The sequence below is a fragment of the Mesoplodon mirus genome, assembly GCF_964341445.2.
Source record: "Mesoplodon mirus genome assembly, chromosome: 14".
In the NCBI taxonomy this organism is placed as follows: domain Eukaryota; kingdom Metazoa; phylum Chordata; class Mammalia; order Artiodactyla; family Ziphiidae; genus Mesoplodon; species Mesoplodon mirus.
In genome coordinates, this window is record NC_138990.1 from 24049313 (window position 1) to 24061134 (window position 11822).

The following is an 11822-nucleotide window of genomic DNA, read 5'->3' on the forward strand; positions in this document are numbered from 1 at the left end:
TTGTTATGTGACCTAGAACTTCATCCAAGGAGCGTTTTTAAAACAGATTCTTCACCCCAAATCTGTGGAATCAGAATCTCTGGGAGTTGGGCCTGGAAATAAAAAAAGAAATTTTTTAAGCATTTTAAAGGATGATTCTGACCAGCCAGGTTTAGAAGTCAGGTTTATCAGGTCAGAAAATTTGAGCTTGGTCCCTTTCTCCTGTGGCCACTTGAATCCCACACTTTTCCATCTAAAATGGAAATCCTTTTGGTATTTTTCGCACACATTTTTTTCTTTCCTTTTATTCTAGCACGTAGATACAGATACTGTTACACCTGTGGTCTATTCATTTTTCGCATCAGCACCCTTTTGGGTCCAGCTGTGGTTGTTGGGCTGGAGGGCTGGGTCTGAGATAGTCATGTTACTTCCCCTTAGGGTATGTGAATGAAACTATTGAGAGAGATGAATAAAAACAATCTGTATTTTTTAAATGATGGAAATAATTTGTTTTTCAGGGCATATGCTGCTAAACTTAAGTCGTGACAAGCAAGACTTTTTAAAAGAGGTTGTAGAATCCTTTGCCAATGAAAGTGGGCAGTCTGCTGTATATGATGCTCTGTTTTCTAGTCAGTCACCTAAGGATAGATCTTTCCTTGGTAATGATGATATTGGAAACCTTGATGTACAAGCACCAGGTCCTGAGGATTTGGCTCGATATGATGTTGGTAAGTTGTATCTTTCTAAGGAAACATTTTGCATTTTAATCCTTTTATACTAGGAGACAAATAATAGGAACAAGGGGAATAAATTGCCCATAATCTCATTACCCAGAAATAATGACTTAATATTTTCCTGTATTCCTTAAAAGTTTTTTGAAGGGTTGGGGTAGTATGAGGGGTTGGGGTAGCCGTAGTGGTGGCGTATGTATTTCTTGTAAATAGTTGTTTATACTGTACACATGATTAGTCTCATGAATTCTTTCTCATCCTGTCTCTCTAAATATCACTTTTAGTGGCAATATGATCTTTTTAGTGAAGTAGCCATAATTTGTTTGCCACTTTTTATTGTTGGGTATCGAAGATGTTTCCAGTTATTTCACTTATATTAAAATACTGATGAAAACTTTAATAAAGTGCCTCCATTTCAGTTTTTTCCGTAGAGATTCCTAAAAACAGAATTACTGGGATAAAGTTGATGAACACGTTTAAGTCTCTTGCAAATTGCCGTATTACAAGAAAACTTGTACCTATTTATGCTTTCCGAAGCCCATAACTTTTTTAGTATTGAATTTCTTGTAGAGGAAAAGATCTATTTATTATATTCCTAATGGACTAACGTAGTGGTATCCCATTGTTTTAATATTTCTTTACTGAAAGGAAAATCTATTGTTTCAAGATTTCTTACTGGGTGGCTATTCTTTATTTTACCTCTATCAGTAGATTTGTTTTATTGAGTTCTAGTGAGGCTCTTTTTTCTTCTTAGATGGACTTCAAAAGAACGTTTTCCATTATAACTGTCTTTATTAAAGTTCCTAGATGGAGTTTGAATACTTTTAATAAGAACATAAGACTTTGCTTATCATAGATTTCCCCTGTGCTCTGATACAGAAAAGCAGTTATAAAATTAAGGTACATTTAATATGAGTCAGTTGTTTCTGTTGGCAAAACTGTTGGGATACAAAGATTTCCAAAACCTCAAGCCAATTTTTTTTTTTGTATTTCAGGTGCCATTCGAGCACACAGTGGTAGTCTTCAGCACCTCACCTGGCTTGGCTTACAATGGAATTCATTGCCCGCCTTACCTGCGATTCGAAAATGGCTAAAACAGCTTTTTCATCATTTGCCCCAGGAAACCTCAAGACTTGAAACAAATGCACCTGAATCAATATGTATTTTAGATCTTGAAGTAAGCAGAGATTTTAACAACTTAAATATTATGAGTATTGTTTGATTTTTTTCTACTTAAATTGATTTTTCTTTAAATAAAACAGGTATTTCTACTTGGAGTAATATATACCAGCCACTTACAATTAAAGGAAAAGTGTAATTCTCACTACAGCTTCTATCAGCCTCTGTGCTTGCCACTTCCTGTGTGTAAACAGCTTTGCACAGAAAGACAGAAATCTTGGTGGGATGCAGTTTGTAATCTAATCCACAGAAAAGCAATGTAAGTAGTCAGATAAAAATACTCCTTTGACTTATTGCCTAGGGACTTTAATTCTCGTGTGAAGTTTTAATTTTTAATTATCATGTGATGATTAACATACATGTAAGTGTTGAATTGCATGTTTATAAATCAATTTTATTAAATAAAACTTTTTTTAGACCTGGAACCTCGGCAAAATTGCGACTTCTAGTTCAGCATGACATAAACACTCTAAGGGGCCAGGAAAAACATGGCCTTCAGCCTGCTCTACTTGTGCACTGGGCAAAGTGCCTTCAGAAAACGGTGAGTTCACTGAAGTGGAAGCAGTTTTTAAGAACATTACCGTCATTTTTTAAAATCACAGACTTTACATTGAAAGCCTTTCAGTTGTAAAAACAGTAGCAGCTTATTCATATTATGTCAGGTGAAACGTATTTTCTTAATCTTGCCACAGAGTAGTTAGTCTGGTTAATATATAAGTGCTTAGAACGGTGCCTGGCACAGTAGATGTTACATAAGTATTAGTCATTGTTGTTATTACTTATAATTACCTTACGATAAATATTGTCCCGCCTGAAGATTTTTTTACGTGTTTGGTGGCACAAGGCTCTGTAGGTAAGGGCATCATAGATCTCTTGCTAAGTAGTTGAGGTCTGTTCTGTGGCAAGATTAGATTAGTTTAGCCCTTTGACCAAACAGTGGCACCTATAAGAGTGGCAGATTTCGGCTGTCTAAAAATAGCAACTTTAAAAAAATAAAGTGGGCTGCCTGATTAGTTAGTGTCATTGAAAGTGTGTAAAAATTGGTTCTAGAATGATCACTGGTATTAAAGTGGTTAGTTATTCCAGTATTTGGAAAGGTGAGCATATGACTTTTGAGATTCTATTTTTCCTTGATTTGAAATTTTAACCAGTTGTTCAGACCATCTATAAATGAATTTTTGGATCTGATCATTTGTGTCTCTTCTAACTTTGTATTTTTTTAGGGCAGTGGTCTTAATTCTTTTTATGATCAACGAGAATACATAGGCAGAAGTGTTCATTACTGGAAGAAGGTTTTGCCATTGTTGAAGATACTTAAAAAGAAGAGCAGTATCCCTGAACCTATTGACCCTCTGTTTAAACATTTTCATAGTGCAGACATTCAGGTAATGGAGGATCCCTTTGTGAACTAACTGGAAGTACGGATTTCCAGTTTATAAACAAAGAAATGGAAGTATAAACTTAAATTTGTTGCTTGGCTATTTCATGGAGGTCTTGTTTTCTAAGTCCACTAGCTGTCACAAATACAGTATGGCAGAAAAGAGCACTGAGATGCTAATCTCATTATATCGTATAAAATCTTTGGGAAATCATTTGGGTTTGATATTCTGGGTAGAGACAATCTGACTAAAAGTTATCCAATATGTTTAGGCATCTGAAATGGGTGAATATGAAGAGGAAGCACACATAACATGTGCTATATTGGATGCAGTTAATGGAAATATAGACGATGCTGTGGCTGCTTTTGAATCTATTAATAATGTCGTTTCTTACTGGAATCTTGCACTGGTAAGTAGTGTGGTACTTGAATTAAAAGGTGTTTGTTTTAAAACATAATTGTTTCATAAAAGCACTCTGTGTATATAGATTTTTCACAGAAAAGCAGAAGACATTGAAAATGATGCGCTTTCTTCTGAAGAACAAGAAGAATGCAAAAATTACCTGAGAAAGACCAGAGACTACCTGATAAAGATTTTAGATGACAGTGATTCAGATCTGTCAGTGGTTAAGAAAGTAAGTTGCAGGTTGTTTGTACTTTCTTATTATTTTGATAAGTACTTTTGCCTTGGTATTATATTTTGGTAATTTCAAAAATGCTTAGTAGTGCCTTATTAATGCGCAAAAGGGAGGGTGTTTAAATATTTAATTAGCATTGCTTTGCCTTAGGTTTGCGGGGGGTGGGGTGTGTGTTTTTTTTAAACTTGGGCATTTAAGTTTATACTCTTCCAAAAAATGCTTGTTAGGGAATTAGGAAAGTTTTCCAAGGCACGCATTTATTGTTGTTATCGTGGCAATGAAATCAACAAATACTGCCACCTAAGGACTAGTTCTGCATGGACTTCGCAGTTAAACATGTCACTTAAAGGTGATTGCTGACTACTTGAGAGGGTTTCTCTCATCATGACCATCTGATGTGACTACCTTTTCCCAGCTGTCAGCAGTTTGAGGCTGTTGTGATGGTATTAACCTTAACTACATTCAACCTTCCACCTGTTTTGTTGATTAGTTTGTGTTGCTGCTCTTGGATTAGGATTTATGTTTGGTGCATTCCAACATCTGTGTTTCTCCTCATATTCAAAATCAGTTAGGGCTTCCCTGGTGTCGCAGTGGTTGAGAGTCCGCCTGCCAATGCAGGGGACACGGGTTCGTGCCCTGGTCCGGGAGGAGCCCACATGCCGCGGAGCAGCTGGGCCAGTGAGCCATGGCCGCTGAGCCTGCGCGTCCGGAGCCTGTGCTCCACAACAGGAGAGGCCACAGCAGTGAGAGGCCCGCGTAGCGCAAAAAAAAAAAAAAAAAGTTTGTAAACGTCAGTAACTTATTTTGTTCACATGGAAAAGCTTCCCCAGTTAACATTGCTCTGTCATTATTGTGGCTAACGAGGGATAGAAACAGCATGGACTTGAGGGTTGGAAGCCTTTGATTACACAGCAGTTTCATGTTTGTTGTTACATAAAGTATAATGTGCGTGTTATATAAAAGTGAAAAATGTAAATTAGTAAGAAAAAAAATCTGTGTTTATTTTAGAGAGAGTTCTTACTTTGGTAATTTTGCAGGCTAAAGCCATTGATTCATGCCTTTTGTTTTTAGTTGCCCGTGCCCCTGGAATCTGTAAAAGAGATGCTTAATTTAGTCATGCAGGAGCTCGATGACTTCAGTGAAGGAGGGCCTCTTTATAGAAATGGTTCTTTGCGAAACTCAGATTCAGAAATAAAACATTCTGCACCGTCTCCCACCAAATACTCTCTCTCACCAAATAAAAGTTACAAGGTAAGTGGGGAAGAAATGAGTCACTCCACTATGGAATATGTTTCTGTTCTAAATGTTTTAAGTGCTACTTTGTTGTTGTTTTTTCAGTATTCTCCCAAAACACCACCTCCATGGGCAGAAGATCAAAATTCTTTATTGAAAATGATCTGCCAACAAGTAGAGGCCATTAAGGTAAATCACTTGATTTCTCTAAACTGTGCCTCTCTTATTCCTAGATTCCTTCCTTGTCCACTTTCTCACTTATTTCTGAAACTGTTCAGAATGTTCCTTTGCCATGTGACTGTAAAATCATACTGTGTTTTACGTGCTTTCATCTAGACACTTAGCATATTTTTGAAACTACTTAAGTGTCTGCGTCCTCCACTAGATATGAATCTTTCAAAGGTAGAGACTCCTATATCCAAAACATAGCCTTGTTTCTGGCATAGAGGAGGTTCCCAGGTGATTGAATTGAACTAGTGAAATACGCTCTTCATACCTTGGTCTATGAGTTTGTCTCAGACTGACTGTGGTTGTGTATGTTAAGTTTATATCTAGGACGTCACAAGTGGTCTAAACTTCAAAAGGTCTATTTATTTATCTTTTTAATATTTCATATGAATTTGACTTAATTATGTAAAGAAATAGTTATGTGAACATGATTTTATTTTAACTTTATGGAAGTGACCTTAACTATAACACTCAAAGGAGCTTTACTTTGAAATTGGAAATACAGGTAAGTTGTTTCACGCTCATTGAGAAGAACTAAATCATTCATACTTCGACAATTACACCAAGGAAGTATTGGTATGTGTATGACTATTGCACTGCTGTCAGCAATTTGTGAGACTTAATACTATTTGTATTTTTTGCACTTGTGAATTTGCACAGTTTTTTTCATTTTTAAACTTATTTTTGGCTGTGTTGGGTCTTTGTTGCTGCGCGCGGGCTTTCTCTAGTTGTGGCGAGCAGGGGCCACTCTTCGTTGCAGTGCGCAGGCTTCTCGTTGCAGTGGCTTTTTTTGTTGCAGAGCACGGGCTCTAGGCGCACGGGCTTCGGTAGTGGCAGCACTCGGTGTCAGTAGTTGCAGCACGCAGGCCCCGGAGCGCGCGGGCTTCAGTAGTTGTGGCTCACGGGCTCAGTAGTTGCGGCGCGCGAGCTCTAGGGCACATGGGCTTCAATAATTGTGGCTCAAGGGCTCTAGAGCGCAGGCTCAGTAGTTGTGGCACACGGGCCTAGCTGCTCCACAGCATGTGGTATCTCCCTGGACCAGGGATCAACCCCATGTCCCCCGCGTCGGCAGGCGGATTCTTAATCACTGTGCTGCTAGGCAAGTCCCTGCACAAAGATTTTGTATGCTCGTTTTCTATAATCGTGGCCTGTTATGACATTACATACTTGCCATGTAGGTTTCTGGTACCCGACATTGTATTCTTGGAAGCACTAGGAGTGGAGGACTAGTCCGAGCGCCTGGAAAGCCGAGTTCTAGTCCTGACTGCCATTGATGCATGATCTCGGGTCAGGGAGTTCCTTATCTTTCTGTCTGTCTGGCTTCTCATCTGTAAAGTTGAGTGAGAATTGTTGAAAACGGTTTTCATCATATGTTCTAGTTGTTTGAATTTTTTAAATTACGTTTATAGCTTTAATTGCATATTTAAATCTATGGTCCAGATACCAGTAGTGACCAGTAAAGTTTTCCAGTAGATTCCATCAGTTTCTTATTTTTGGATGTGAAGCATCTGGACTAGACACAGTAGATGGACAAATGGGAAATTTTTAGTTTGAAAATTCAAGATGTTTTTCACCTCAAGAGTTACGGTTTTCAGGAAATTTCTTTTCCTAAAACACTTTTGTTTCTTTGGCCACACTGTGCGGCTTGTGGGATCTTGGTTGGTTCTCCAACCAGGGATTGAATCCCGGGGCCACGGCAGTGAAAGCGCTGAGTCTTAACCACTGGACTGCCAGGGAAATTCCCTCTAAAACACTTCTAGAAGAAGAGAGCAGACATTCTGGATTTGTCTCTGACCTCATTTGTTAATTTTACTATTCCTGAAGAGTGCCTGCTTTGTAGGTTCTGGGGTTGGGGAGGGCGTTGTCATTTGGTTGTCTACAAAGTGATGGATCTGATTGCTGACCACTAGCTGTCATTGGGGAAGGCATTATGTCTGCCGGTTTGGAACTTTGCAAGAATTGAGAGATAAGAGCGTAAGTAAATTGTCTGGAATGTGTCATTGTATACAATGTATATACATAATATATACGGTATACTATAGGTAACATATTCGGAGCAAATGGTAGCAGTTTTCCCTTTCCCAGTAGAGCATTTGAGCTTTACCTTGGGAGGCTGGCAGTGTTTGGCACCGTGTATGCAGCTGAGCGGGAAGCTAGTCTGGGGGGAATGTGGGGTGTAGAGCAGCCCAGGTGGACTGAAGAGCAGAGCAGGTGCAGTGGGGCGCTGGGAGGGCGTGTGGGGCGACGCTGCTGAGCGCTGGCAGTGTCAGAGAAAGAAGTTCGTTTCGTAGGGACTTGTGTTTTTGAGCAGGTAAGTGTCTTGGCTAGAGCTGAACTTTAGGAAGATTAATTTAAGCCAGTGCAGAATGGAAAGGGAGATGAGGCCGTTGTTTAGGTTAGAGCTGACTCTAGAATGAATGAATTAGGTAATGGTACTAAGGAGTGAAAGAATGGGAGCAAATTACAAGCTTTGACAAATTAAGGATCATGTTTTAAATCAGCACCTGGTACTCAGATCCTCCTGGAGTATAGAATCTCTTAAAAGGCATCATCAAGTATTAAGTTTGCTTTAGCACTGTATCTGCTGTGATATGATTGCTTAAAATTATTTCCTCTTCCAACAGAAAGAAATGCAGGAGTTGAAACTAAATAGCGGTAACTCAGGGTCCCCTCATCGTTGGCCTACAGAGAATTATGGACCAGATTCAGTGCCTGATGGATATCAGGGGTCACAGAATTTTCATGGGGCCCCACTAACAGGTGAGTTGGCAACTGGATACTCCCAGGTATTAGTGAAGTCTGTACTTTCTCCTCCTCTGAACAGGTAACTTGTGTAATCACCTTGTCTGTATACATTTATCTATATACATGTCTGTCTGTGTCTGCCTATATGTTACTTAAGCTGTATTTGGTATTACCAAGATTTCTATAACTCTAAGCAGAAACAAAACAAGCTTTATCTGATCCTGTTTATATAAAGGCTAAAGGCTTAAAGAACCTTTTAATGCACATCTCAGAGGAGCTGAGGCTGAGTTGGAACTATGCCTTATGATTGAAAAAACGTTAACTGACAGCGTTATTCATTAAGAGATGCCTAATTAAGAACTTAAACGTCTTGGGAATTATTTTGATGACATACTGAGAGAGGTATGACAGTCATGGGAAACCTTTTATTTTGAAATACTACGGTCATATATAGAGGGAAAGAGTGTGGAGCTAGAGCATACTGGATTTTTAGGTTGTGCTCTCTTAACTTACCTCTCTGAGCCAGTTTGTATGAAACCTGGAACTAATACTTTGCATCATGTGATTATTGTGAGCATTTGTGTGTGGGTGGTGTGCATTAGGCATTTACTTAGAATATGCATTAAACACCTAATGAACCAAAGGGTACGGACTGTGTCTCCTGTGGTTGTCTGTGTGCCAAGGTGCTTGTGTATGTAATTTTATTTAATGACGGTGACCCAGAGTGGTGGGTAACATTATGAATCCACATTTTTTAGATGAGGAAATGGGTTTCGAAGGGTTAGGTAACTTACCCATTATTGTACAGATAGTTATTGGTAGAGCTGGGGTTCAAACTCTAGTGTTATAACTTTGAAGCCACTTGTCCCCAGGCAGCCAGAGTGATGGGGAAAATAGGTTTCTTTCACGAGACAGATTCCTGAAATGTTGGTAATTAGATTAATTGGTTTTGATTCAGAATGGTGTGGCCTAGTTTCATACCTTTGTGTGATGGTCCATAGGGCCGTACTTAAGGGAGACTCACGGTCCTCTCGTAACAGTGTCCTCCAAGTGCACGCAAAGTAATAGATAAATCTTTGTGAAGTCAAACTCACTAAATGTCATATGTAAGTCATAGATAAATATATGAGAAGTCAGGGTTTAAACATTGTTTACCTAAACCCTGTGCACCGCGTAGAGCCTTGACCGCAGAAAATAGGCAAGCTGGCTGGCTTTCTCCTGGGCTCTCCAAGTGCTGTGTGGAGTCATCATTTGGCACCTGTGGGTCGCAAGTTCTGTTTTCTTCTTCTTTGTACAGGCATAACAGGTCTTCTGGTTGTTACACACACATATAAGCATAACATTCACATTGTCTCGTTTTATTCTTGCGGTTACTCTGTGAAATGGGTAGAAGCAGCACATCCTCATTTTACAAGTGAGAAAAATGGAGACCCCAAGTGGCTACTTGACAAAGTCGCAGGCAGCTTTGTGGCCATGAGAGGAGAGCTCAGGTCTCCTGATTGCCATTCCTGTGTTGACAGACTGTTTTTCTTAATGAAAGTGCAGATGTGCCAAGATGGTTGTTGTCTTTTTAAAAGAAGATGATTAAAAAACAATTAATAAGCTTATAATAAAGAAATATTCAGAAGTACTGACCAGTGTAAAGAAAACTAAACACTAACCATATCACACAGAGTTCTGCTAACATTTTGGAGCATTTCCTTCTGGTCCTCTCTCTTTGTGTATTAGAGAACTTTATCACGTTGTATGGAGACGAGTAGCCTGTTTTTAAATATTTAAGTTCTGAGCAGTTTTTCTACTCAATGTTTTTCTGACAGTACTGTTAATGAATACAAGGTATCCATCATGTGGAAGCTCTGCAGATTTTATTCCCTTATTTTTAAATTTCCAGTTGTTGCTATTGTAAATAATGCCGTGAACACAGTCGTAGGATTTTAGGGTTTTGTAAAATTTCTTGTGTTGGGAAATTGCTTTCCTGAGAAGCTGTGCCAGTTTTACACTCTTACCACCAGTATCTGGTAGTGCCTATCTCTTTGCACTCTTGCCAAGTGTTTGCTATTACCAGTTTATAAAAACCTTGCTTATTTTTAAAAACAAAACTAATATCCGCTTTTAAGTTTTTGTTTTTTTAGTACTAGGCATGCTCAACACTTTATAATCCTTTATATTTCATGAGTTATCTGTTCATTGGGTACCTTTTTTCTATAGGATGTTTTTAGTACTTTTTTTCACTATCCCTGATAAAGTCACCAGTTAAGTTTCAGACTTTATGATTCTTGGCTTATATCCATCATCTTGTTCTGTGTTCTTTGCCTGTTTTCTCCCCAGAATGTGTCATGGTAGCCGTCATCAGGCAGCCCGTTAGTTTTCCATGCTCAGGCTTGGGCCTCTGCAGTGGCTCTGTTTCTCTGGTAACTGCAGAGAGGACAGACAGCCTGGCTCGCCTTTACTGGGTCTTTTTCAGGGCTTTCCACAATCAGCTGCCCAGCACCTCTTGGGTCACAATTTCTGCTTCCTCTTCTGTGTAAAGGTATAAATGATCTTTAAGTTGTTTTGTTTTCTGTTAAAACTTTCTTAAAACAGATCAAGCAAATGATTGTTGGTTGTTTTTACCATCAACATGAGTGTCTTCTAGTTGCTGGTTTCCTGATAACACACACACAAAACAGATGGAGCAGATAGTTTGGACACCAGCATGAGTGTCAGTCATGCTGTGCCCTTTTTATCAAGCCAGGGAACACATTTTGTGTTATTTGTGAGATCCTTTGCATGAATTTGTTAGGTGATTTTTGACCTGAACGTTCTCAGCTTGAGTTTAAAAAAATGCAGCCCTGTCATTCTGCAGATTTTCACGGCTCACTTCAAAAATGTGGCCCTGAGGCCCTCACGTGTGTTTTGGTCCCTTAAGTCCTTCCTGTGGCTAGCGCATCCCCCATGTTTCTGATGCGGCACGACTGAGCCTTCCCGTCGCGCCCCTCTTTCTCACGGCGCGGCCCCGCCGCTCGTCCTGGCTCCTTGTGGTGCCTGTGTGGGGACTGTTCTTGCGGACACCCTGCTGCTGCTCTCACTCCTCCTGTGTCACACCTCGCGGTTACTCCTAGTTTGTCATTTGATAATCTTTATGATGATGTATTTTGATGTATAGAAATTAAAAAAAATCTGTGTAGTTAAATCTCTCTCTGATTTCTACTGCTTTTGTATTTATAGTTTTTATAGTTCTTGCCTAGATAGTCCTAACTGCAGCATAGACTTTTTTTAACAGTGTTTTCTTTCTTTTTTTTACTTTTCTTTTTTTTTTTTTTAGTTGCAACTACTGGCCATTCAATGTATTATAGTCAGTCACCAGCATATAATTCCCAGTATCTACTCAGACCAGCAGCTAATGTTACTCCCACAAAGGTAACAAAGGAATAATTTGTACATTTATAAGTATCTCCTTTTTAATTGTCCAGGCTTCCTACAGAGAAATTCAAGAAGTAGTTCAGCATTAAAACTTAAATGTCCCACCAGATAACAGATATTTTAAATTTCTCTCAGATATAGAAATATGTTTCTTAGTTAATTTCTATGTTACAATAAGTGTGAACATCTAGAATATTTTTAAATTGGGGTGGTGGTGGGTCCTTCGTCATTCGGTCGTGACAGAAGCAGGACTGTGATGTCCTCACTGGAGCGCTGTGTGTAACTTGCAGGCCTGGGGTGCTGTGACCA

General features: G+C 39.2%; 1 protein-coding gene across 5 annotated transcripts in view; it reads left to right on the forward strand.

Annotated features, from left to right (window-relative positions):
* LOC309815974 (E3 SUMO-protein ligase RanBP2) overlaps positions 1–11822 on the forward strand; it is a 49561-nt gene that overhangs the window by 19587 nt on the left and 18152 nt on the right. For 4 of the 5 annotated variants that reach the window (XM_082643088.1, XM_082643084.1, XM_082643086.1 and 1 more), the window contains 11 exons: positions 498–707; positions 1706–1887; positions 1973–2148; positions 2307–2430; positions 3113–3274; positions 3540–3677; positions 3756–3902; positions 4977–5156; positions 5244–5327; positions 7991–8126; positions 11416–11510. In XM_082643088.1, coding sequence (XP_082499214.1) covers positions 498–707; positions 1706–1887; positions 1973–2148; positions 2307–2430; positions 3113–3274; positions 3540–3677; positions 3756–3902; positions 4977–5156; positions 5244–5327; positions 7991–8126; positions 11416–11510 — 1634 coding nt within the window. The remainder of the gene's footprint in view (positions 1–497; positions 708–1705; positions 1888–1972; positions 2149–2306; positions 2431–3112; positions 3275–3539; positions 3678–3755; positions 3903–4976; positions 5157–5243; positions 5328–7990; positions 8127–11415; positions 11511–11822) is intronic. The other variant, XM_082643087.1, reaches the window with a different exon arrangement.